Source organism: Lonchura striata, chromosome 4 (genome assembly GCF_046129695.1).
Source record: "Lonchura striata isolate bLonStr1 chromosome 4, bLonStr1.mat, whole genome shotgun sequence".
In the NCBI taxonomy this organism is placed as follows: Eukaryota; Metazoa; Chordata; class Aves; order Passeriformes; family Estrildidae; genus Lonchura; species Lonchura striata.
Window position 1 is genome coordinate 63,202,470 of NC_134606.1, and position 27,452 is coordinate 63,229,921.

Consider the following 27,452-nt stretch of genomic DNA (forward strand, 5'->3'; position numbering starts at 1 on the left):
AATCTTTCTTGACTGAGTATTCATTGGGACTGTGAGTTACAGACTAATTTAAGTAGATTATTTGGATAATTAAAAGCCAAATGGCCTCTAAAAATATTTGGACAAGTATTTTTCCCCCATAAAATCATGAAAATTATTTTATTATATCAAGTATATATTAATATGGAGCAGACAGGGAACTGTGGAAAAACTTCAATTTTTCTCTCCAAAAGAAAAGCTCCCCTCTCAGAGGCTCTCTCTGTTGACAACACAAACCTCCCTCACACAGGCAGGTCATCCTTCTCCTCTAGCCAGAAGCTGAAAATAAAAGACTGGGAGGGCCCTTTCAAGTAACCAAGCCCAGTTCCCTGCTACTATAGGTAACCCTGTCTTGCCACCCCTTTTATAAAATCTGATAAAAGTCCATTGTCAAAATTTATAAAGCTTTCTGTTCCTCTGCCTATCAGAGGGGCTACATTATAACCTCATCAGCTGCAAGCCAAGAAGCAAACTTTTGCACTTTCATTATGCCATAATCATTCCCAGCCCTGGTACTGAGATCTAGGAAGAGAAATCACAGTTCTTCATCCAAGAGCTGAATAATTGTCTTATGGCTGTTTGTGCCCGATGCACTGTGTCACAAAAGATCACACTGCTCAATTTTCACATTACTGTAAATAATTACAGAAACATAATCAGAAGCACAAACAGTATACGGAGAGACTTACTCCACCCTTGCATGTCTCAATTAATCAGGAGTATGTCTAGGTGGTGGGTAACTTCAAAGGGCATTCTAAACTCATCTGCTAATTTAGCTAAAACAAATATGAGTTCCATATGAGTAACGAGGTAAAAACAAGCAGTCTGCTACATCCCAACAGATCAGCACTTGGTTTCCAATGAAGTACTGAAGCAGCATTGAGGACGTAGAGCCTGATATGGATCAACAACTCAGTTCTCAAAGAATTTTTCCATGTTCTGTCACCCTGCTCTTCCAACAACACCTTAAATAACCGACCTCAAACCGTATCATCCCCTCCACAGCTGTCTCTAAAAGCACCATGGACTGCCACCAGACTTGTCACTTGATAACAGCAAGACTATCTGTAAACTCCTTTAATGTGTTTTCAGTATTCATTTTTAGAAAGAGCAGCAAAATTCAAGAAGTCTTTGCAATATTGCAAATGTTACATGGCTGGGTTTGTAGAGCATGCCACAAACAAAGCATTCTGTAACATACAATTTGTAGAGACATTTTTCCTGAATATTACAATTTCTGAACTAATGCAAGGGCAAAATTGCTTGGAAGTTAACATCTCTATATTGGCACCTTCTGGAAGTTTATATTTTATCAATGTTTAAAATTTCCAGGTGCCATATGCTACTGGAATTATTTATTGATGATAAAAAGCCACCCTACTGCTCTTCCAAACCTCTGTACAGATAAAGTCTGCATAGTCAGAAAGTGGTTTGAAATCAAATTTTTCCATCAGTAGCCAGAAAGTAGGGAAAGACAAACTTCAGAAAGTGTATTTGCTAGCACATCTGAATCTACTTCACATCTTGAGTGAAGAAGCTTTGTGTGGAAACAAATTTGGCACTTAGCTTTCAAGGAGCAACAGCAGAATTCAAGACTCAGTTCATTAGTACATGACAGAGATGCAAAAATGAAGCTCTGCTGGTTGTAGATACAAAACAGAGCGAGATGCCAACCTGACAGTCATATTATCAAAGCTCTAACAAGAAAAAACAGCAGTATGAGAACAGCATCCTACACAGACTAGGCTGTGACTGAGCAAGCCTCTCTGGAGGTAGGATGCCAAACCCCACTGTTGAAAAGATGACAGCACTTCAAAATTAGAAAAGAAGGGAAGATATTTGCTCTCTTCTTCGTTATCTGTGCACTGAGAACAGAAATAAAGGCAACTGCAAATTACCCTCTGGCAGCACCTCCCTGCTTCTACGGATTACAGATGCAGACCACCAGCAGCTGCATTGCGAATCTGGATGCCTCAGTCAAAAATCCACCCCTGGGATGAATAGAGAACTTTAATATACCTAAAAATCTACATATCACATGCAGAGTTAAATCTATTTGATCCAATCAACTCCAGAAAAATAAATATGAGCAAAAAAAAAAAAAAAAACTCCCCACAAGTACCTGAAAACTCTGGTTTTATAAACATTCATTTCACAAATCTGTGTGCTGTGGCTCCCACCCAAGGAGGAACATCCGTGTTTTGTAGCAATGATGAAAAGCAATGTCATATGAGATACTCCTTTACTAAAATATTACTTTTATGAAACATGCCATCTAGTGCACTCAGATGCTCTGCATATACAGATGTAAACTCTGTTCAGGAAAAAAACACCTTTTTTTTACTTCATCAAACACTATGCATGGTTTTCACTGCTCAAGAATTCTCTAAAGCCATGGAGGGAACAAGGGAGGTATCAGTACAGTAGAAATCAGAGAAATAATCTACCTTAAAAAGGTACAAGAAAATTCTTTCAAATAACATGAAGTCCCATTTGATTCATTATTAAATTCACCCCATGCTTGACATGAAAAATTTTGAAGTACCAAGAAATATTCTAGGTAAGTGAGTATTCATTATGAGCAGTGATTAACAAAAAAAATTTACAGACTCTGGCAGGCTGAAAGATGAGATCATCAGCTTGAGTCCTTCAGCTCATTATCCCAGCCACTAGCCAAACATTACATCACAACTGGAAATGTATATCATTCATAATATAAAGGAGTGACACTTGAGGTTACTTGAAAATGACAGATGACAGAAAAAGAATGGCTCTGTGGACCATATACTCACTGCTGAGTTACAACTATGGGACAGCAGAAAACTAAATAAAAATCCCACAGTGATTTGAATATCCTGGCCATGACATAACCACATGCAGCATTAACAATATATTGAAGCAGAAGAGCAATTCTGATTTCAGCACAGCATGACAGCCAACACCAACCAGATCATGCCAAGGACCAGGCACAATCTCCTTTTGCTCTCTTAATGAAATGTGCAAATAATTAACCATCAACACGGACACAGCGCAGAATTCCTATTAACTAAACAAAAATTAAAATGTTCCATTGATTTCTGAGACTTCAAATAGCTCTGCACATCTGCAAGGACCTCCTGAAGGACCAGCACTTCTCTTGCCTAGGATGATGAGTACATTCATTCCTCATGCCATTGCACAAACACCTTCCTCATAAGTACCTGCCAAGATCCTTGTTCTGCAACCTGCAACTTCACTTTCTCCAACTGTTGCCTTGCGTCCAATCCCCACAAATTCTAGTAGCTTTGGTGAAGTCAAACTCAGTTCTTGCATAGCCTCTGACCTTCAAAGATTTCAGTCTCAAAGCCAGTCTTCAACTGATCCTCTGCCTCACTCTTCAGCTATAGGTTTGTCACAAACCTCTCCACTTTCAGGTTCTTCTGCCCTGTCAGCTGTTAGAGCAATACAACTCAAATTCCCATCACGTAGATTCCCAATAGGTCTCCTCTAAATGAACCAGCTGAAAACAAAACCAAAATTGTAAAATTGTGCTTCAAACCCATTTATTTGCCCTCCATTTTTGTTCATGCCTATTGTTTTAACACACAGAACATGTTAAGGGATCTTATATCCTGCTTTCCTGCAGTGTATGATCTCTAACTTATTAGCATAGTTTGAAAACATCCTGTGTAAAATAGAGCAGCACATTTTTACCTTGTGACCTTGACAAAGCTCTACAGTTACATGTAAATCACCTGCTGTTTCCCAAGAGATAATTTTGACCTCTCTCAAGACATGCCCACAGCCTTGTCTTCCAGAGAACTTGCAGTACCCACCCTTTCCTCAACCTTCAGGTCTTCTTGGATAATTATTCATAATCCAAACATCTTTATTCTCCTCTTCACTCTCCCTTGCTTATAGGGAGATTTCTTACAGAGAATCTCATCAAAATCACTAAATACTACTGGAAAAAAAAATCAAGCATGTTAACCTTGGGGTAGGACTCGGAAGTCTGCATTAATTCCCAAGTTCCATAAGCTTCATACACAAAATACAGTAAAAAACTTCACTTGCTAAATTCCTAACCAAAAAATTTCTTTTCCCCTCAACTTCCCAGGAGCATCATTAGGATAAAAATCATCACATTTTGCTAGACTCTCGGTTCTTAATGTAGGTCACAAGGTATGTAAATAAGAATTGATTATGAAAGGCAGGAAGTCAAAACAGTCCATACGTAGCCAATATTGCTACTGAAACACAAACTTCTGCATTTCCTGCCATTGTGACTTTAATTGTGAAATCATAAAGTTGCACTAAGATAACTGACATGTTTCATTTCCTAGCTGTCTTTAAGGGAAATATTAAAGAGAATTAAAAACAAAACAAAACAAAACAAAACCAAACCAAGAAAACTACCCTAAAAAACCGATCAAGCACAGCCACCAAAAAAAATCCCCCGAACAAGAGTAACAAAAAAATGCCTACACAACTCTAAAGTCTATCAAGTTTCTCCACCTCACCAGTGCATCACTGAAGGAGGTTCACTCAGGGACTTAGGCTTGAGTTCTGCACTGGTCCCTTCTTGCTGCCTGGGATTAAAGGGAACAGAAAGTTAATGGTCGCAAAGAATACTCTGTCCTTTCTGTCTCTGGTTAATCTAACCTATCTCTGTCTGAAATGAAACCCTGGCACAGATCTACCTATAAATCTACCTGGAGTAAATAGGCTGAAGAAGAAACAGGACTAAACCAAACCAAGAAAACCACGAAGAACAACAAAACTAAATGATGTTTTCCCTCTGTGCTTGCTATGGAAGAAGTTAGGTAGATGATCCCCTGACTAGAGTAGGTTTTTTTCTTTCTGGGTTGAGAATTAGCCTGAAATTTAAGCATCAGTTATAGAGGTCAGCAGAGAAATACAGCCAAAACAAACAGTAACAGACCACAAGTGTGAGATGGTGCTCCCTCAACTTTTGCAGGAACTCACGTATGCACAGCTGAGCTATTACTGCTTATGTTAATTTTATTTTGACCCATCTCTGTATCAGAGAAGTGTGAGATAGAAAACACATTGCCAAGCTCCTAACAGACTCTCAGGAGGATCCAGAAAACTACAAAACAATTAATTTGACATACACATTGAGCAAATTGATAGGAACTGTTACAAAGAACAGAGAGCTAGATACCATGTGCTGGGGAAGAGTCCACATGGCATTTGAACAATTGCCTCATAAATCTATTAGCATTGCTAGAGAATCGCTGTATGGGAGGACAAACATGGCCAGATGAATCCAGTTGTTTGATCTCTGAACAAATACATAAGTTGTTAAAAGATGGGAAAGAAAGATGGTATTAAACATTCAGTTTCTCTATGAAAATAGGTTGCTACCAGTGTTCCACAGGAGTTTTATAGGACACAGCTGGATAAAAGAGTTGAAGAGGAGGGAAGAATGGTGTGCAGAAAGAGTACCTTACTGATACCAAGTCGCTCACAGCAATACAAATGAAGGCTTACTGAGAGAACCGCAACTGATCTCACATAGCAGAAGACAAATTGTAAAATGGAAGACAAAACTCAGGTATAAAGAATTGTTGGGAGTGGTGAGGAGCAAAACAACCCCAACCCTCTGAATACCATATGGGCTCTGGGTTAGCTGTTACTACTACAGGGAAAGATCATGTGTTCAATGGGGACATTTAAAAAAACTGATGGATTACTTTCAGCAGTCAAATAAAACTGCAAATACTGTTAAAAATTATGGGAAATGTAGACCACCACAGAACACACCCTCAAGCCAGCATTTAAACAACAGACACTGCACAATGAATACATTTTCTTGTACGCAGCTTGCATGCAGTCCTCCAGTCTCAGAAAGACACAACAGAACAAGGGAAGGCAGAGAGGAGAACAAGGATGATCAAAGGTACGAAATGGGTCCTGATCAAGGAACTAAATAGACACGGATTTTTCCAGCCTGGAAGACAAACAATCAAGGTAGTATCAAAGCAATCTGTGATAAATAGAGCACCATAAAGGCAGTGGATAAGGAATCATTTGTCTCTTACAAGATAAGAACAAAGGAGCATCAAATGAAATGTTCAGGTAATAAATTCAAAATAAACAAAAAGAAGGTACTTCTCAACACATACATTGTTCTACCTTAGGACTCATTGCACAGGATATTGTGGATGATAAAAACGCGCACTGTTTACAAAACAATAAGACAAACTAATGGAAGAAAAATCTATCACAGGCTATTAAACCAAAGATACCATCTCTGCTTCAGGAAGTTTGTGAGATTCAGATTGCTGAAAGCTGGGAAAATATATTGGGAAAGCACTGCTAGGTGCTTGCACTTTTACTCTCTTCCCTAGGCACCTGCTGTTAGTCCCTGGCCGAGACAGGGACAGTGACAGCAGTCAGGCTGTGACAACAGGCAGTAGCACAGCTCCTCAGGGGCTGGTCTCAAGGACAAGTGTCCACACTTCCATCAGATGGTTTCACTTTCAGCTAGAACCAGTTTGGTCCTGCTGACTGAATGGGTATTCCCAGGTGGCAACATCTTCTGGTTTAGCAGCACCCAAACTGAAACCCGCCCACACGCTCGGAACCTGCTCGGCAAGGCGCGCACGTCGGCAGGAAGTGGGGACAATGAGCGGACTTGCTTCAGGAGAACACTCCTAACCCACACCAAAACGCTCATGCAGATACACCTGTGCCCCATGAAACACACCCTTGTCCTGGAAGTCTCACCACCTTCCTGAACCAGTGACCCTCCTGCAGACAGCAGCTGCCCTTCAGGACATGCCGCACCCCAAAGGGTGACTGAGACTGAGCTGGGTCTTGCTACAGGATCAGTCCTAAAGCATCTTCTCAGCTACATCCCACTCTGCTCAGTGCTCTCGGCGTACAACTGCAGAATTAGGCCTTTAGGCATAAGGCTGTCGTAGACATGAGGAAGCTCTCACCTGCACAAATTTCTAAGGAATTTTTAAATCTCCGTTATCTTTCATGCAACAAACAGCTACTTTTTACCTCACAAATATACATATATGTTGATCTGTGATGACAAATATACCAGCTTTTAACCATCTCTACACTAAGAAAACACAACTGGTACCTTTGTTATAATGAGAAGCCTATTAATATTTTAATATTATATTAATATATATATTATATATAATATAACATATATATAATATATATAATATATATAATATATATAATATATATAATATATATAATATATATAAGATATATAAGATATATTAAATATATAATATATATAATATATATTATATATATTAATATTTTGAAAATTATTAAATACACAGTTCTAAGCCTTCTTTCAAGAAAACAACCAATATATATAATATACATATTATATATACATATTATACATATATTTATATATATAATTCCAAGTGACAAATGCCAAAGAAGGTTATAGACTTGCAAAATATATTTTAATATTAGAAACTTTATTGAAATTTTCTCATCACAACAGCTTGGCTCTTACAAAGTAGTTAAATATAGCTCAACATTGCATTTCTCTTCATGGAAAACACTATTTTAATGACATTATATTGCCCTTACTGCAAAGGCACCTTTTAAGTAAGATGAGAAGTTGATTTTCCAGTTTACAGACAGATCAAATATTTACCTGATGTATATTCTCCTAGGAAGAGGAATCTACTTTAAAAACAAACAAACCTTAAAAATGTGTGTGATCTTGACTTCCATTACTTAATTTTGCATTTGCCTTATCATGTAAAGTGGAAAACAGCTTAGTATTAAATAGAATGTCTTCACATTTACAAAAAGCCTTTTGATTTATCTTGAATTTCTGAGGCTACCAATTTAATATTTTGTATAAGACTCTTCCAAGGAGACTACTGCTTCCTTTAACAAAAAAAAAAAAAAAAAAAAAAGGTTATGAGATAATTTTTGAAGAACAGTGATACTTTTGACCTTGACATAAAGTATACAATTGGTGGGAAAAGTCACTGAAGAAACTTCCGCTGCTAACATGACTAAGCTGAACCTTCATCTGCAACTTAATTAAAAAGAAGGTTCCCAACCCAAAAAGCCTTGTGCAGGATGCTTGTCATGAAGAATTACAGAGTTCTGCATAAGAGGGCTCAAGGGCATTCAAAATTACTGAAAAAACATTCCTTCTTCAGAATTAACAATACAGAATCCTCTCTTTGGAAAGCTAAAGAAAAATTGCTACGACATTTTTAAAGATCTGTAAGTGCATATCAGTCTTCTTTCATTTACACCAAACCTGGGAAAGCAAGAGAGAGAAATGCAATTTTTTTATTGTCTTGGTCTGTCTTGTACAGACTAAAAGAAAATCAATTGCCCTGTGGAAAAGCCTTGTAAAGAAAACTCATAAATCCTATTTATTTATCTATTTTTTCATCATGTAGAGCAACACAAGATCAGGTATTCTTGTCACAGAGCCAGATGGTAAAAGAACCATAAAAATCACTGTTCTTCAACCCCATGGACCACAGTTGTTGTACTAAAGATTAAATGATATTTAACAATTCACAAAATTAATTGACCCTTTGATTATCTCAATTAAACAGCATTAAATTCCATCAACAGGCATCCACAGACAAAAAATTATGTGATTATTCTTCCTAAGCAACGTACAAGGAGAATGGAAACTTCAGGGCAAGACCCCCCCCCCCCCCCCCCCCCAAACTGTCAAGCTAATTGGAAAGCTTTTTACATTTGCTCTAAGAAAAAAAAATGCTGGGAACAGGTTTGAAATCCTTCCCATATCTGCCAGTTAAAGGCTATCTTAGCAGTACAACCTTTCACTTAAGGTTCACATTTTATCCAATTCCTAATGCATGTCAAGTCCATGGAAGGTCTGTGAACACCACAAAGCAAAGGCAATGGCTGGACCTCAGACCTCAGTAATGGGCAGCAAATATTACTGCAGTACATCCATCTATCCAAAACAGTCATTTTCCTTCCTCTGATCATTTTTCCAAAAAAACTAGAAAGCTCTCTTGTGTATTTGTTCAGAATCCAATAACACAGGCATCATGATATATCAGGAAAACATCTTTGCACTGAGTATGGCGAGGCACTGGCACAGGTTGCCCAGAGAGTTGTGGATGCCCCATCCATAGCAGCATTCACGGCCAGGTTGGATGGGGCTTTGAGCAACCTGATCATTGAAAGGAGTCCCTGTCCATGGCAGAGGACTAGGTGATCTTTAAGGTTGCCTCCAACACAAACCATTCTATGTATGACTCTATGATTGAGCAATTCCCCCCAAAAAAACACCCTGAAGTCACAACTGAAAAAGGTATTTTCACACCAAAAGACCCACATCAAGTCACTTCTAGTCACTGTCATCTGGAATTTAGCAAGAGGTAACTGCTAGTCTAAACTAGCATATCTCATTTTTCTACTTGTATAGGCATATCTTACTTGTACCTCACCTAAAAATCCTATTTTATTTACTATTTTCCCAAGCTAGGCTCAGACTCTTCCAACTTTGCCAATGACATTTCAGAAGAGCTCCATTTAGGGTTTGAAGGATGGTAAAGTATTTTCTGTTAATTTTGAACACGCCCCAACTGAAGGCGGCTCACATACAACAGGTGCTCAAATGGTATCAGTGTGCCACAGATGCGACATTTTATACAGATATTCAAATCAGGCCACGCCTCTAATAAAGATAATAATTAATTATCCTCCCTGGCACCAAGGTGTTGCACAGTGAACTTCACATCAAAGGAAAGAGCCTTTAAGTTATTTAAAGATTTTGAAGTGTTGTGACAAGATGCTGCTTGTTTGTGTAGGGAAAGAATTTGTTAACCGGTCTGCACTGCAGCCAAACATCAACAAACTTTGATAGATTTTCTTTGCCTGTGTGTCTGCCAAGATTTATTTTTTTAATAGATTTTGCGGTTGTCCTCCAAAAGTTGAAATGTTATTTTGCACTAAGCACACTAAAACATTTTTTTATGAACATTATTACCACAGCATGAAACTTCTGTTTCTGTGTTAAAGTTTGTTGTTCAAAAGGGTTTCACAACCATATGATATAAGGAAACTCAATTAATTGCATTTTTGAATTTCCCACTGCCAGATGGGATGTTACTCAAGACTGGCATAATTATTCAAATACCAGCAGTAGGTCCAGCCACCTAGAATTGAGAAGATGGGCCCATGGGTTGAGAGAACAGTTTCCCAAAATGGCTCTAATGAAGACGAATTTGCTCAAACTAAAACAAATTCTACACAGCCATGGAAGGATTTGCTGAGACACTGGGTCACAGGAGGCTAATGGCACTGCGACACACCTACTAAATCTTCTCTCTGCAAGCTTAATGCAATAAAGAAAATCCCTTTGTGGCCGATACTGCTGCAGGTGCCACAGCGGAGATGAGGCAGCCACAGAGGCCATGGGGCTGCAAGTATCACTCTGCCCAGCAGCCCCCAGCTCTGGAAAGGGAGTGAGGAGCTGGCCAGGACTGGGGCTGGTCTGAGCCCTGTTCAAGAGGTGACAATCAAATGTGACCTGGCAAGGGAAAGAGTGAATGCAGAGAGTGGTATACGGCCTCATTGGAGGGATACAACAGGGAGCAGCTTATGCCATGACCTGCTGAGAGACGATCAGTGGGACATCCTTCTGCCAGTTTAAGGAGCTGGGGAAAAAAAAACATGGACAAACACAAAATTACTGAAGTGAAGGAGGAAGACACATTTTTTCCTCCTCCTCTAACTTATTTTCTTGGTTTTACTTGGACAAATCCAAAATAGTCTTGTTAGGATGAGAGAAAGAGCAAGATGCAAGCAGCTTATTTTTGTCCAGGAGCATCAGACATTTAAATTACCAGTCTTGCTACTGATTTTGGACACTAGCCATGGCTGGGGATTTTACCCGTAATTCTCACTGACATTAATTCACAGACTGGCTCCCTGACCAGAAAAGGTCTTGCTCTGGCCTGACCCATAACAAGGAACCTGGAGTGGAGGGTTCATCTGACTCACGGTAATTGTCTTACCGGCATATTGGATAAAAGACAGTTTCTGAGATATCAAGTCTATGGACAGACACAGGATCTGCAATCTCCTGGCACACACTGCAACAGCCAAGGAAAATTGTTACTGTAAGAACTGAGTATGTCAGTAGGAAACAAGCGATAAAACAATTTTCTGGTTCTTCCAAATATATAGTTAAAGGAGCACAAAATCCGAGCTTTTGAGATCCAAAAAAGAACTATACAAACATGGCAAGAGTACCTCTGAAATGCTACTGCAGTGCACTGTTTATTATTAAATAAAGTCATTGTAATAGTTATATCAAGCACTTACTCCTGCATTTTAAAAATATATACAGAAATCTGCTAGCTATTGAAGCTATTGAAGACAATCTGCTCCCGGTATCAAAGGAGAATCACGTATCAGTAGACTCCTCTCAAGTCACATGGCCACATTTTAACTCCAAAAATATCTGTCAAGATACTTTTTTATTTTCCCTCAATATGTATAACAAAACAGGAATGAACTAATGCCACTTACACTTCAAATAAACAACCCCATTTATAAAAAAAAGGCTGCAAAAGAGAAATGAAAGTAGAGTTGTTACCTACTTATTTCTCTCTTTGAGGTCGAGCATCCCTGAAGACTGAATTTGTATTTTCCCTGTAGCTTGCTACACTGAAAAGGCAGCAAAACTGAAACTGTATTCAAGATCATTATGCATCTTATCCAACACCCCTAAAATAGTAACAAGTTTATGATAGTTCTACCTGTCATTTTGCAAGAAAACTTTCCTACATATCTTAAACGAGCTCAAAATATAGATTCAAAAGAAAAAGGAGAATGGGGGGAAGATTTCTGATGGCTATAATTGAGACGGGATATTTTCTGATCTGTGCTTTTGCAGGAGAGGGCTGGGTTTTTTTTTAATAATTGCTAGAAAAATTTCTCTCATTTCTTTGGATCATCTCTCAAATTTAATAATCTTTAAATAGTTTATTTACTCATTAATTTCTGTGCCAGATCATCTACAAAAATATCCACAAAATGAGCCTATTCCTTTTTTATTCAAAGAGAATTTACTCCAGAAATCCAGACTTCTCCAGCAGAGTCTGAAAAAAAAAATTCTTTCTAGCTAAAGGAAGGAAGGAACCAAAGGAAGGAAACTTGTAAACTACTAAATTTCCTGAATAAATATTTCTTATGTTCCTCATTTGGGCATTGCAGATTGGAAACTAAGCCTCCGCCTCTGGGACAGCAGACTCCCAACTTTCAAGTTAATGCAGTTTTTCAATCATTCTTTAACATGAATCATTAATATGAATACTTGTACTGAACCCATTAAGTGCTACTGCTTTGTCCCACAAACATTCATTAATTTATCTATAACATGCTGCCATCTGGTAAGGGAACAGGATTATCTACATTTTACAGATGAAGAAGTCAGAGGGAAAAGAAACAAACCAAACAAAAGAAACCCCCGCCCCCCCCAAAACAATTAATTACTTGAGCAAGTTATTTCGAGAAATCTGCCAGATTAAGTCCAGATTTCTTCAGTCACACTCCATTCCTTTTAAAGCAGAACTATTCCTTATCACTTTCAGAAACCTTAATTTCCAATTAGCCATGAAGTATAAAAGAAACAAAACATGAATCCATGTTTTCTTTCAACAATGCCTTTAATAAAGCTGGGCATACATGACCTATATGGTAGGTTCATCAAATCAGCAACAGATATACATTGATATTATTAAATGTTTAATATGTTTTAAGTAACACTGACCTCTGAATGAACCACAGTACGCTTTGGGATTTAAAACAATCTGTTGTAGGCTAATTTTTCACATTAGGTCTGTATTTAACAGCAACAGTAATTTTTAAATTTAATTTGGCCTCCTGCATCATGCATATAGAAATACATTTCTGTCAAGATAAATCACTCAAATGTGCACTGTATCAAAACCAACATCATTTTTTTTGATTGGGGATAATTTTGCCAATAATTTAGCAACACAACTACGAGAAAAGCAGCAATGCCGATTCCCTTTCTAGCGTGAAAGCAAAGTAGCTTGCAAGGCATGCCTTAGATTTTAGAAGCAGCAGAAGGAACTCCACACCCCTCTACCACTTTTAAATATAACAGCAAAACAAAAAACTCAGCAGCTATTTCAGGAAGCTTAGTTGTTCAAATAAGAAAATACTTACAAGCAGAGGCTGGGGGCAGACTCTACAAAAAAGCCTTTTCTAGAGACAGAGTACTCATTATTAACACAAGTTTTGAAGCAAATCTGGAGGAAGTACATCCAAGGATCAAATCAGAAGCAGTCTTGCAGATTATTTTAAACTATGCATGATGGATGCATTCTGCTCTGTCCTCATTTCAAACTGCATTAGACTTTTCACTGTGATAATCTATTCCAGATGAAGCAACTGATATTTCCAGTTTCAACCAAAGAGAAATGGAAAAAAGGGGGGGCAAACCCCCCCCCCCCAAATGATAACTCTTTGCTATTTAATGATTAATCAGTATGAAACCTTCACTCAACATTTAACTTTCTCTTATTTACTGAGCTCTTTAATACAGAAGGGAAAGTAAATAAAAGGAAGAACGGCAATTCTTGATTTCTTGCCAGTTTACAGTATTAAAAAAAGAATCTGCGCCACGGGTTGGCAGGCAGCCACACTTACAGTAAGCTATCTACTGTTTCACCCCGCAGGAAGGACAAAGGATTCAGTGTGGGGCTGCTGGGTTTCTCTCTGTCAAATGCACCCTTCAAAACAGATCCCAGGAATATTAAAAACTGTGTGCAATTAGGAGAATGTTTTTCCTGATCTTTCTCGCTTTTGGGAGATGTTTTTAAAAACCCTGGAGCGTCATCACTGTCAAGAAGGCAGGGAAAGGAAACAGCAGTGCTACAGCCACAGCACTGACATTTTAACTTACTAAATCAAGTTACCCCAGCAGAAGTATAAGGTGCTGGGTTAAGCAGTTTGGTTCATATTTCTGTTTCCTCATGACACAAGTGTACATTACTGCTTCATTCTCTCTCCAGCTGCACAGCACCCTCTTCCTGAAGGGCTTCCAGAAGATTGTGCCACAGGGAAGCCCATCTTCTGAGGGCTTATTCCTAAGGCTTCCTAGTGTACAGAGGTAGCTGTTTGCCAGCAGTGAGGAATTCTGAAAGAAGCACTGACTTCTGGGGATAAATCTCTTCTGGGGATAACTGCTCCATTCCACATGCATCGTGCAATATTCCCACATTTGGTCACTCAAAACCATCTGAGCCACTGGCAGGAGGCAGGAAGGAAGGAGGAACAGAATGATGGGAAGAATTAAGGGCTGGGGAACTAAAAGGAAAGACAGGGTAAAAAGCAGCAACAAGTGGGAATAAAAACAGGCTAGAGTTAATAGAAAGAGCCAAAAGGAAGTGAACGAAAGCATGACTGAAGAGGAAACAAGTTGTTAAAGGACAAAGAAAATCGCCACTCCAAATTATGGGGGAGAATACATGTGTAAATACAAAGAATATGGATGAAAGTTAAGGATCAACGATTATAAATAAGCACAGCCTGAGTGCTCCTTCCACTCTTAAAACAGAAATAAAAGAAGCACTGGTTCCACCTATGAGAAATGAACATCCACGTGACCTGCCTTTGTTTTATTATGTAGCCTTTAAAATTCAACTATTTTCAACTATTCCATTCCTACTCTGCCCATATTATGTTTGGAGACATTCTAAATATCCCCATAAGCATCAGTACATTTTCCAAAAAAGTCATGCTTTAAGAATAGAGTTATTTTATTTTCTCCCAACTTCAGCATTTTTATCTGATTCTCGTACTTCTGTGCCCAATTCCCAAAAATTAAGTGGGTTTTTTAATATTTGGATTTAATAGCATTCAATCTTTGAAATTCAGTATCATGAACTCTCTAGCCTAAAAATGAATTTTCAACTTAAACAATGGAGGAATCTCTAGAGTACATAAAACAGACATCTTTTGCTTGCACTCCTGGAAGGGCTGGAAAGAGTCATTTTCAAATCTTTGACAGTCTTCCCCATCACTACCCCCACCTCACTCCTCCTAGCTAAGTACGTAAAATTGTTCAGAGTACTGCAAGTCAGCAACAGCCTTGTTTAAATGAGCTTTCCATCTTACTAAACGTCTCAGGTTAGATCCCAGTTCTGAAAGATACCAGTGAAGGCTGCAAAGATCTGAAAATCACTGTCTGACGTGCATCTTGCTGTGACAAGTATTAGATTTTTGGCAAGTTCAGGACAAGTACTAACTCACTTTTCACACCAAAAATCAGGGATGCTGATAGCAAAAGTGCAGACACAGAGATACAATCTGACAGATAGATACAGAGCTGGCAATCCCCTTTCTGTCTCCAGCCTGCAGGTCACCCCTGGACAGTTTTAGGAAAACCACTTCCCCGTGTCTCCATTTCTGCATTCACAGAACTGAAATTTTGTTCCTTTGCTCTCATGGACTTCTTCAAGCAGGTTTCATAGGAGTCAGCCATCACTATTTTGTTTCCAGGGCTGGTTTTGCTTTCACAGACACAGTATCTACTACACATACATTAGAACTGCTGCAGCTCCCCGGCAGCAAGAGCACCACACACAGTGTCAAACAAAGTGCAAATTTGGTTAGCATGGAAACAAAACTGAGCCAGCTTCCACAGCAGCAAAAATACTTGCTCTTGTACCAAATTCAAGGAAACCATTTTTGCTGGAAGTAGCATGCTTTTCAGAAGTTCCATAATGGTTGTGAAGTACAGCTTCCACAGAAGGTTGGTTTTCAGCTCGCTAATCTTCATCTACACCACAACCTATAGCACAAGTTTTGATGTGTTTGCCTGCTCTTTTTATCTCTGGAAGAACTAAGAAGAATGACCGGCTTTAAAGAACAACTTACTGTCCCAAATGAAGTTATTGACAAGAAAACAGTAACTTTACATATACAAAATTTTAGTTTAAAGGTAGTAATTGGCAAAAAAGAATGACTACAGCTAGAAAATGCTTTCCTAATGTACCACACAAATATTTAAACTTCAGGTACAAAATGCAGCAAGTGCTGGTGAGTTTCATAACAACATATTCGAGGAACAAGAAAAATCAAACTAAAAAAAATCTCTAAGCATTAAAAACATCTATTAATTTACTGATTTTTAAGTTTGATGGAAATGTTTCTGTATTTCAGTTTTAAAAGTGATAGTGGAGAGTAGGAGAAAAAGACAAAAGAATAAATAAATTATACCTTCAAGATTAACACTTCCTACTTAAGAAAGTATTTTAAACATAAATGAATCCTTTGATTAAAAGTTTTGATTAGTCTTAAAAAAAACCCAGTTCAGCACTGGAACTACTTAGCCTCCCTAATCTGACTCCTCTCCCCAACAATTACAGTGCAATTACATGAGATAAGAACATATTTCTCGGCACCATTTTTACATATTTTGATAACCATGTCCAATTACAAATTTCCCTCGCTGCTTAAATTTAAAAAATTAAACAAATCTTGAAAATATTTTTTCCTTTTTTTTTAAATTATTCTGACACAGTGTTAAAGTGTCTCCTCCAAGGAACAAAGGAATTCATCTGAATTCTGCTCCAAAACAGACTGAAAGGTAACAGCCTACTTCCAGCTGACTTCAGCACACCTCCCATCAGGCTGCCCGAGAACTGACATAGGTAGCTTTGAGAAAGGAATTGTACTTCAATCCATGGACATGCATGAAATCCATGATTTTTTTACTCTTGTTGGTCTTCTCAAGGTTTAAGACTCTTTGAAATGCCATCAGCTATAGCAACAGATTCTCGTTTATACAAACAAATGACCTACAAAGTACACACTTAATCTTACCAGCATGCAATTTCGATTATCCTGAACCTCTCTTTCACGCCAGTCCTTTGTTAACTGCATAAAAGTGAAACATTTTTTTAAACAAACAAGAATGTTTCTGTTCTGTCATATTTCAAGTCATCAGTGTCCCCCCATGAACCCAGGTTATTACTCCTTAAAGTAATCCCACTTATACCGTGCCTAAAACATGGAATCTTTTATTTGTATTTCTTGTACTTGTAAAACTTTGTGGGGGGGAAAAAAAAAATAAGACTTTTTTTTTTTTTTAATCTAGTAATCACTGTTTTCAGAATTCCCTACAGGTAGAAATGCTAAAATTCATTTAAAAAATCGGAGCTGGGAAAAACTGCAAAAACCTAAATAATTATGCTTTATTACATTAGACAATTAGGCAATTACATGTATTTTTCTATTATAGAATATTTTTAGTAATACTCTATATAAATTATTACAACACATGAGAAATGTTTTTGAAAATATTGACACTTCTAACTACCCTACTAATTATTTCAGTTAGATATTTTATGAAATGTCACAGATTTCACCCCAGGTAATGAATGAGCAAAAATGCTCACATTTTTAGTTAAAAATGCTTACTAGGTTCTGCCCCTCATTTGCTCTGTCATATGCATGACGATGTTGCACAGAGGCTGCAGCACCTATTCTGAAATTTTTTAAAACTATTTAAAATCAGTAGCTTATCACCATTTTAATGCAATAACTTATTAATACTTGACTGACCCACTTTTTATTTTTTGGCATTGAAACTATAGATTAAATGGTCTGTTCCTTTACAACTGAAAGGTGAAACTCACATAGTAATAATTAAGGGTTGGATGAGCATGCCCCTGGCAGCAAGCACTGAGTGCAGAAGGGGAAAGCTGCAAAAACCTCTGGATTTGCTGCAGCAGAGGACCCTAATGCCTTCCCAGGAACCCCGGCTCCTGGCAGCTCTGCTTTCTCTGCTCTCACCTGAATCTTGCTTCCTGCCACCATCCATATGCAGAAGTAGAAAATAAGAAAGGGAAAAATGAAGGAAAAAAAAAATCAGCAGTGAAAGTACCAACTTCCACAACATTTTCAAAGCTTGCAGAGGAAGAGTGCCAAGCGCTCAACTCTGTTGCTGGCAGGGGGAACCTTGAAAACTGTTTGCAGCCACTTATTGACACTAATCCTCGCCTCTCCTTTCTGCCCCATCACAACTTTCAGAGCAGCATCTTCCTGGGCCTGCCGCAGCTCCTCGCAGCTGCGGGGCTCGCAGGGGCTGCACAGCTCCCCTGGGCCAGCAGCCATATGCTGCATTTCTCTGGAAAGGCCCCTAAGAAAATACTGACCCGAGCCATATTCCTGACTGATTGTCTTTGGCACAGAAAGCAAAACATGCTATAAATGCATTCCTGCCCCAGCCGGGCGGATACTGTCCTGAGGGGGGCTGAGACGCTCTGACAGCTGCTGCCCGTCACTGACACCGACAGGGACACAGGTGACAGACAGCACAGTGCCATGGGGGGACATCTCCTCCGGGATGCCAAGCGGGCCAGGCACCACAAACCCAGTGGGCAGCATTTTCGGTCGGCTCACTGGAGCGGGGGGACAACAGCGTGAGGAGGGCAGCGCTGCCCGCTGTGTGCGCCTTCCCCCGCTGCCCCACCAGGGACACCCCGACAGCACCGCCCGCCTCCCAGCAAAGGGGGTCAGCTGAGGTACGGATGGGACTAACCAAGTGAAAAGAAAAAAAAAGTTATCCAGTATCACAGGGCTGCCTCAAGCACCCCTGCTGCCAAGAGAGATGTATTTCATCTTGGCCTTATGCCAGCCTTGAGACATCCCGTTTCAGTTCCTTATACTTCAGGCATTTGCTCTCCCTACACCCACTTTACAGATATAAACACAGGCAGGGAAAAAAAAAAAAAAAAAAAAAAAAAGGAAAGCATTCAGCTTGTGCAAACACCCAAGGCTCAAAATAAGGGAAATGCAAGCAATTGCTTCAGCTGGGAACCAGAGACAATGTGAAGCCTTCGCTGTATGGGCCACTCTGATGCTGAAGGAATTCAAGCACACGCATTACCCACTCCAAAGGGACAGCAGCCCCTCCCTTGCCACACAGCATTTTGTCTGTGATTTATTAAGAAAAAGAGCTATTGGATCATACAAACTGGGAACTAATACACATAATTCTAGCTGTTGAAAAAAAAAACTTTGAATGCTGCAATATATACATGCATCTATCTTCACACAGAGACATTAGATAGATACATATAGATATGGATGGATATATGTAAATACTAGGATAGTTCATTTCACTTTATAAACAAAAAATAAACTACTCGCAAAAAGAGGTTAAATGTGATCATCATTACATCCTTCAACATATTTCTAGTCCCTCATTCGTCTGCAGGTACAAGTTAAGTTGGCCATCATTAAATTAACATAGAGGATAAAGAGGGAGGCCCCAAGGCTGCAAGACAAATGCAAGTGATAACTCTCCTACAACACCATAGGCAGAAAAAATCATATTTAGCAAACCAGACACTGTTTAACAGGTCCAGTAAACACCCAATTGGCAAATTTCTTCCCTTCCTATGAAAGACATAATGCAAATTAATTGCAGCATGCAAAATCACAGTTCTAATTTAGCAACATTCTTTGCAGTGCTTGAGAAAAAAGCAAAAACAGTAGGGATTGTCAGTAAGCTAACTGAACAATTTCACAAATAAAGGGAATATTTTACATGTCAATGGGGCACTTTTACAACTGCTAACTGTTTCCTGAAGGAGTCTCAGATCTTGTGTGTCATTTATGGAATTTTGAGTTTGAATTTTAGTTTCACCTCTGAATAAATTCAGCAACAACACGGAAGTTTATTGCTATGAACTGTGCTTCAAGTTAAGCAACAAATACAGGCATCTTAATTCTCTACCACGTAAGAATCTCTATCAAGTAATTGTCTTTATGCTCCTGGATTTTTTCAATAGTGTATTTCCTGCAAGTAATAAAATGTCTGTGAGTGTTTTTGAATTCGCCGTTCAAGTGCAAGTTGATTAACAGTGCTTCCTCTTAAGGAGTTAACACTATTTTTAATCAGTGATAGATTTGATAATAATTTCCATTACTCCTAATCTGCTGTTTTGCAGGGTGTATAACATGGTTAAACGACGCTTAATTTTGCTCAGGCTCTGAGACTGCATTCCTGATAGCTCCTTTGGTTCTTCACCATTATGCATGCTGCACCAAGCAGCCCTTTCCCTCACTGACTTGAGAAAGCATGTTTCCAGAATATGTTATTCAAATCCTGAATCATTTGGGTTCAAAATCACAACTTTCTCTAAAGTCAGCATTTGTCTTCTTTTGAGGCAATTGTTCCAAACAGAACATTTTCAGATGGCCTCAGACATTCTTGTTTGAATTTAACAATACACATAAGATTTAGATCAGGAATGCAAACCTCCTGAAGAAAAACAAAAACAAGAAAACCCTTGGAAGGTATGACGTTGGTATATGTTACCAACGAACAGCAATGTAAGTCTTCAGGGCTTGTTAATTCCCAGTTCTTACTTTTGTCCTCTGCTCCAGCCACTTGCTAAGTCAAAAATGCATGAGGGCAGATGGAGGCTCTGCTGAACACCCTGCAACCCCAAGCCAGAGCCAGCCATTAATGCTATTTCCTCACCATTTTACATCTCCGCTTTTTCACCATTGCTATAGTGCCAATGGGGCTAGAAAGCATTCAGTAAGGACCAGTTATTGCACTCCAATGTAACCCTTTGTGGTGGTTTCCTCTCCAGCCAGCCTTGAGGGAAAGGGTCTGGAGTCCACAGCCAGCTCCATCACCCAGTTTTTCCTATCTCCAACCTCTGGGGAGATGGGACATCCTGAGAGGAGCAGGAAAGCTGCATGGCCCCCACTATGCACCGTGTTCTTCACTCCTTTCTCAGCAGATACTGTTGAGTACTATAGATATCGATATTGTTGCAAGTGTTAATGTCTCCCTTGCCAGAGATCTGTAATAAATAAGGCTCATTTTCAATAGCAATACCTTCCCTTCTAATGTTGACATCAACTTTGACAAACCTACAGGTTTTATTCTTCATTCTGATCATAAACAAGTTAGATAAATATCTGTTTAATCTTTCTGAGATACATGTAAATGGGGAATCTCCTAAAATAAACCAAAGGTACCTAAACACCACCATGTATATGTTCATATCAACTTACCTCACTGCTGTACATCTCTGAGCACTGGAAAACTCTACCTTCATTTAATGTGCAGCTGAATAAGGAGCAACACCAGGAAAAACAGAAATAGGGATAGGTACTCATTCTGGAGCCCCTCCTGGATTTAGAATTAGAATTTCGAATTAGAATCCTGGATTAAGAAAGACCAAACGCTGGTGCAAGTGTGCCATGACTCAAACCGTGGAGGTGCATTTCCTGCAGGGAAACCAGAGCACACCGTGCCTGAGGCTGGAACAACCTGAGCACACAGCTGGGACCCCTCTTCCCTCCCTTTCTGGTAGAGAGGAAAGCCAGCCACTGCACCACCCTCTTCCCAGAGAGCCCCTAGCACAGGGCAGGCACAGGGATGGGGCTGAGGGGGAGTGGACTCCATTCCTGCCATTCATCCCCTATCCTGTCCAGACATCTCAGAACAACCTACTCCACTCCAGAGGGACCCCCTGTTTGGCCAGACCCTCCCAGCTGGCCTCTCTAGCCCGACACTGCTCCCATGTTCCCCCCACAATATGAACAGCTGGCAGTGGCCACCTTTAACTATGCATCAAAGTTCAGGCTCTGCTGGCAGCCCTTCCTCCCCTCCTTCCAGCTCTTCCTCAGGAACAGGCAGGCTGGATGCAAGCATCCTTGCTGCAGGGAGCTGCCTGCAGATGGATGACCTGCAAGCCACAGCCCTCTGCCCCAGTCCCACATATCACCAGGCTTTTCTCTTCAGATTCTAAGCAGTCCCAAGGTAAATTTTATGCTAAGAATTATTTATAGACTTCCTGCAAGTGACTGCCCACAGCTTTGATGAACATAAGACAATAGCTCTGTTCATCTTTCATCCGTAACCGTGCAAGCAATAAATGTTTCTATCAACAAGCATTTGAGCAAACAACTGATTCAGTTTGTTCCAAGCACCTCAGGCTAGAAAAATAATATTGAAAAGATTTTATATGCTAGCTTGCACCTCCCCACCACCATTTCCCTCTGAGCAAGCATTTCTGATGAAAAAAAAAAAAAATGTTTACTTGTAGAGAATTTAAACTAAAATTCTTCAATATAAATCCAAGAGCTTTTGGTGTTTGCAAAATATATACTTTTAGTGCCTACCTATGCAAACACTGAAACAGTAAAAAACAGAGTTAAAATATAAAACTAGCAAAATTTAGTAACACTTAATTCCTTGCACATGGGCCCTGGAGCCTCAGATGCCACAGAGGTTTGCTTCAGCGTGGGGAAAACCTGCAGGCTGCTATTTGGACGCTTTCATGAACCCGGCAAAGGAGAAGAGTTGCTATTTGTTTTTGGGATATACAAATATCTTTAAGAGCCAAAAAACCATGCTGATACTTTAGAGTAATGTCTTTTTATTGTAACTCAAAAGCCGTCACAAAAATCTTGCCACAGAAACTGCTGGTGTTTTCTTTCCTACTACCTACAATCACTGTCCTGCAGAATTATAGTAGAATTGCTCGTTTAAGATATGATCCCAAATATCACTAAATATGGAGAACAAATTCCTGAGAAAACAAACCCTTACCACATCAGCATTCTATAATATTAGGAAACTATTTGCATCATGCGGCTTGTGCTAAAATACTTAATGATCTCATCCTTACCATAACAAATTATCTGCCAGAAAAAGACCTTGAAGGTCAACACTGGCAACAATTAAAAAGTAATGAAAAACATTCATCCCTTAGGCAGAGTTACAATTTCTAAGTTTGAAGCAATGTGCTGTATATTTTATTAGCTATCACTTGTTTAATTATTCATTGGAGCTCCTCTTATGCTCCATAGAGCAACCTCACATTGCTAAGATTTCCATTTGAATGCTATTACCGATTCAAGGACAAATCTCGTTTAAACTTTAGCTTTTGTTTTTATTTTCCAAAACATAAATTATGTTCAAAAATTAATGGGTCTGTCATACTCGCTATTTTTAATTCTGTTCACATTAGCTTCAACCTCGGACTTTACACATCACCTCTCCAACAACAGTATTTTGAGTGTCCGCATTCATCTGCTCCAGTATTCCTACAAAACCACACAAGTTTTCAACCAACTGCATCCCTTCCTTGGCCAGCAGGATTAATTTTTATTCCTGTCTCATTTGCAGCAGCAGCTCACTCAAGCACAGTATTTCAGTATTTTCTTAAAGAAACTCACCAAGTTCAAACAAGGCGATAGCACTATGAAATACCTTCTGTGCTTTAATTGCCATTTAATTACACCTCCTGGATTTCCTAGCAAGTAAATAAAATATTTCTCAAGGTTTACCAGAGAAATAAGAAGCTGTACAAACAGGGCAGACTAAGATTGGTATTATCTGCAGTTCTTAATTTATTCTTCATTGTGGCCATACACATTTATGCCCTACTGGGGATTCACAACACACACAAGGGAAATTAGCTAGAAGAGTTTTTTGAGTAAGGGAGGAAAAGCCCCGTTACTGTTCTGTGATCAGCAGCTTGAGATAGGTTCCCCATTTAAAATTTCATTAGTAGAAATATATATGTGTACTGTACTGAAATGGTGAAAGGAAAGAAGAGAATAAAGTAGAACAGAACAACAGACCTGCAAGGGTTTGATACGTGCTTTATATAAAATCATTCTGCTAGAATTAAGAAATTAAAATTGATGTTAACCCTTTTTTTGTCTTTCCCCTTCTTCTTACAAAAATATAGTCACTTCCTGAGCTAAACTTACAAATATTAATACCATGGTTTACAAAAATTGAAAAAGGGCTGCCATTATGGGGAAGAAGGAGCAGTAATACAGTAAAGAAAAGGCTAAGTACTAAAATACATACTCATTTCAAACTACTTAAAATTCCACATGAATAAAAATAACAACGAGCATGTATTTCCATACAGTGAATAGTCAGATTTTATCTAATGCTCTAAAAAGTATGTTTATTTAAATAATTAAATTTGGTATAATTAAACCAAAAAAGACAACACTGTTTTCTAATACTCCTTGGTAAAAGTATACTTTGAGCAGCAAAAAGAAATGAAATTTGTTGTGCAAGACAAACTTTCCCCTGCTCCCTCAGGCTTGGTTTCATGACACTGTCAGTGTCACTAGGAAAGTGACTTGTTTACATAATGGGGAAAGTTATTTACAAGCATTACTACATTCATATTATATAAATAAAAGGCGGCAGCAAAACCCACCTTAACCCACTCCAAACCAATTCCCAAGATCAGATTTATGAAATCGTAAAATTTGTCTTGCATGGAAAACAGAAGTTTCATGGTTGCCTTAAAACTTCATTTGCTGAGTCCAGGGGAGTGAAGTGGCAGGAAGGAGGAACACTGCCCAGGAGCCCTTGTGAGGAATGGGCCACAAAGGTACTGCAACCTCATCTCACTCTTACCAGGAACACAGACAGAAATATTTTTTTAAACATACATACACACCTCAACATAGAATGTCATGCATAAATAATCACAATTTTTTTATCCAAAATTTCCTCTTGATTACAAAGACAGAGAAACCTATGATCAGCAGGAAATTTCTGTGCATGTATTTTGCTTTACCAGTGGGGAATACACTTCTGCAGTGTGTTTCAGATACAGGTCATGTGGAAATTTCGCAGAGAAAATCTCTTAAAGCCTTTCTGATGAGACCAGAAAATCTGGACAGACCAGTTCCTTGTTGGTCTAATTAAAAGGCCATTAGGACATTGATCCTGAAGTAAAATCTGAATGAACACACAGAGGCTTAACTGAAGGTGACAATAAGGGACATCATTCACCAAGGTCATATTTGCCCAAGAGTCCGCTTATATTCCTCCCTCATGTAGTAGAGGGCACAGGCTCCTCCTGAGGGCAACTCTCAGCCACCAGTGAACAGGAAAAAGGAGAAAGACCAAAATCCATAGACACAGGAGCAAAAGGAAAATTTCTGGGAAATGGAACACAGAATATATATGGATTCCACTTCAGCATTCTTTATCCTGAGTTACTCAGTGGCATTAGCAACCTCCTAAATCTCTCCTGCCCACTTCAATCAAACCATGCTCAACTCCATCTTTAAAATTGAACATGGACCTTTATTTGGATGTAAACAACACCTTGCATGCCCAAACCACGTACCCCTTCTTTGTCTCCAGAACTTCCACCTCCTCCAGAAGTGAGCACCAGGAACACCTCCATCCTTTCCAGATGTTTTCAAGCACCTCCCACACATCTGCATAAGTCACTAATGCCCACAAGCAACATCTGCTCCACTAACTCAAGCCCATCAGCAGGGCTGATATCCCCATGGACACCAAGGATGAGGAGGGCTGGTCACGACTGCTGCCCAAACACCTTCAGCATGTCACTGGGAATTCCCAGTATCAACCTGCTACTAAGAAAACACAATTTACTTATAGATTTCCCTACAACAGTGTTAAGCAGCAGCTGGATGAAAATGGAAGCAGAAAACTGCTACCCATTATGACACATTTTTAACACATCTGGCCTTCTTTCCCTAAACAGATCCCTCAGACTTACAGAACCATAGCATGTTAAGGGTTGGAGTGGACCTTAAAGATTACCTAGTCCCAAACCCCCATACCATGGGACACCTCCCACTACACCATGTTGCTCAAGGCCTTATCCAGCCTGGCTTTGAAAACTGCCAAGGTTGGAGTTACCCACAATGTCCCTGGGAAACCTGTTCCAGTGCCTCATCACCCTTAGAGTAAAGAATTTCTTTAAAATATCTAAACTAAATTTCTCCTCTTTCAGTTTATACCCATTACTCCTCATGCTATCACTATGATTCCTGACAAAAAATTCCTCTTTGGAACACATGCTAAGTCTGCTATCCCAAGCTTCTGAGATAAAGCATCACTTGACAGCAGCCAAAACTTCCTTTTTGAACCCCATCTGCCTAATTTTCCTAATGTCAGTGTGAGCCATTTAGCACTCCAAGGCTGGTCATCAAAACCAGGAAAATACCTACCAGCTCAGGTGCAGAGGAACACTAGCACCAAGAAGGATACTGACAATAAACATAATTCTGGTTTTAAGCACTCGTAAACAATACACTTTTAATTTCTTGTCAGGCTTAGCTACTGAATACTTAAGTTACATTTGCATGTCAGGCAACAGTACTTTGTGAGAAAGAGACGTTCTATGAGTCTGTGTATTAACTACAGTTCTTAACAAATAAACTCTGAAAAATGGCAATTAGATATGTAAAATAAGTCCATCTAAAAACTGCTTTAAAACTTATAATGGAGATTCCACAAAGCTGTATGAACATGGAGAAAACCCACTGTCACCTGCATAAGCCAGTAGTAAGAGCTTTTCATAATGAGACTTTCAGAAATGAAGTGAGGAGTTGATTTTATCTGGTACACCACAGTAATTTGCTGTGCAGTTTCATGGAACTGCTACAAACAGCATTACAGCCAAAACCCAATTGTTGCTGAAATGCATTCAGTAAAATGGAAAATACAGAGAAATACAACACAGTAATTGTCTCTCAACCCACATTACATATTGTGTTTCTAAATTATATAGTATTATATTTTCAAGTTTTTAATATAGTTTCCCACTGAGGAATTGATAACACAGGAGACATTCTTTGACCTTTTCCCTCTGAATATCCAAATAATATACCACATAGGTTTATAAACCAAATAACTCTCCAGCCTTTTATTAGATCCCAAGGGATAAAATCTGTTTTAAAAAACCAACACATATAGCAATGCACAAAAGAGCTAATGCAAAGTTCTTTCCTTGCTGTGCTATTTCTCACCTGCATGGCATTTTCTCCTGAACAGTTGCAATTGCAGCTTATGAGTTTACATGTATTGGAAAGACAAAAATTGGACTTCTAGCACTTGAAAATCTGCACTGAACACCCAAATGCAATCACTGCCAACACAAACCATGATCCTGCTCACCCACCAATTCCTACTAAATGGATTCAACACAGCCATGCCATCTCTTTAAAGGCTTGACCCAAGCAATGGATGAAATAACTTATCAAGCTTTTCTATTCCCCAGATATTGCAGAAAGTATTCAATGGACGTGTTCCAAATTTAGCAGGATGTTAAAAACCACACAGCCACCAGATAAGTAATTTGTGGGGCAGCTCAATCAAAAAGCTAGGCTGATCCTTTAAAAGAGGCCTTTCGGGGATTTTGATTTGATAATGTTTGTATCTCTACAATTAATCACAAAATAATGAAGGATTCAAGCCATCACAGTCAGGCATTGAGATTGTGAAAAGATGCATGCTGTGCATGACAAGAATCAAAGTGCCAGAACAACTCAGGGAAAAAGCATAATATAAAATAGTTAGAGACACTGGAAACTTTCAAACTGCAGCAGCCTTTTTTATGTGGCCAGTC

The 27,452-nt window shown here is 39.0% G+C and overlaps 1 protein-coding gene across 5 annotated transcripts in view; it reads right to left on the minus strand.

Annotated features, from left to right (window-relative positions):
* NR3C2 (nuclear receptor subfamily 3 group C member 2) overlaps window positions 1-27,452 on the minus strand; it is a 187,851-nt gene that overhangs the window by 137,110 nt on the left and 23,289 nt on the right. Inside the window, exons 1-2 of one of the 5 annotated variants that reach the window (XM_021536594.3) lie at window positions 13,216-13,464; window positions 4,518-4,586 (exon numbers count right to left, since the gene is read on the minus strand). The exons of 3 other annotated variants lie outside the window; for them this stretch is intronic. In XM_021536594.3, coding sequence (XP_021392269.1) covers window positions 4,518-4,586; window positions 13,216-13,313 — 167 coding nt within the window. In that variant the 5' untranslated portion in view covers window positions 13,314-13,464. Of the gene's footprint in view, window positions 1-4,517; window positions 4,587-13,215; window positions 13,465-27,452 lie in introns of those variants that run through there. One more of the 5 variants, XM_021536595.3, reaches the window with a different exon arrangement.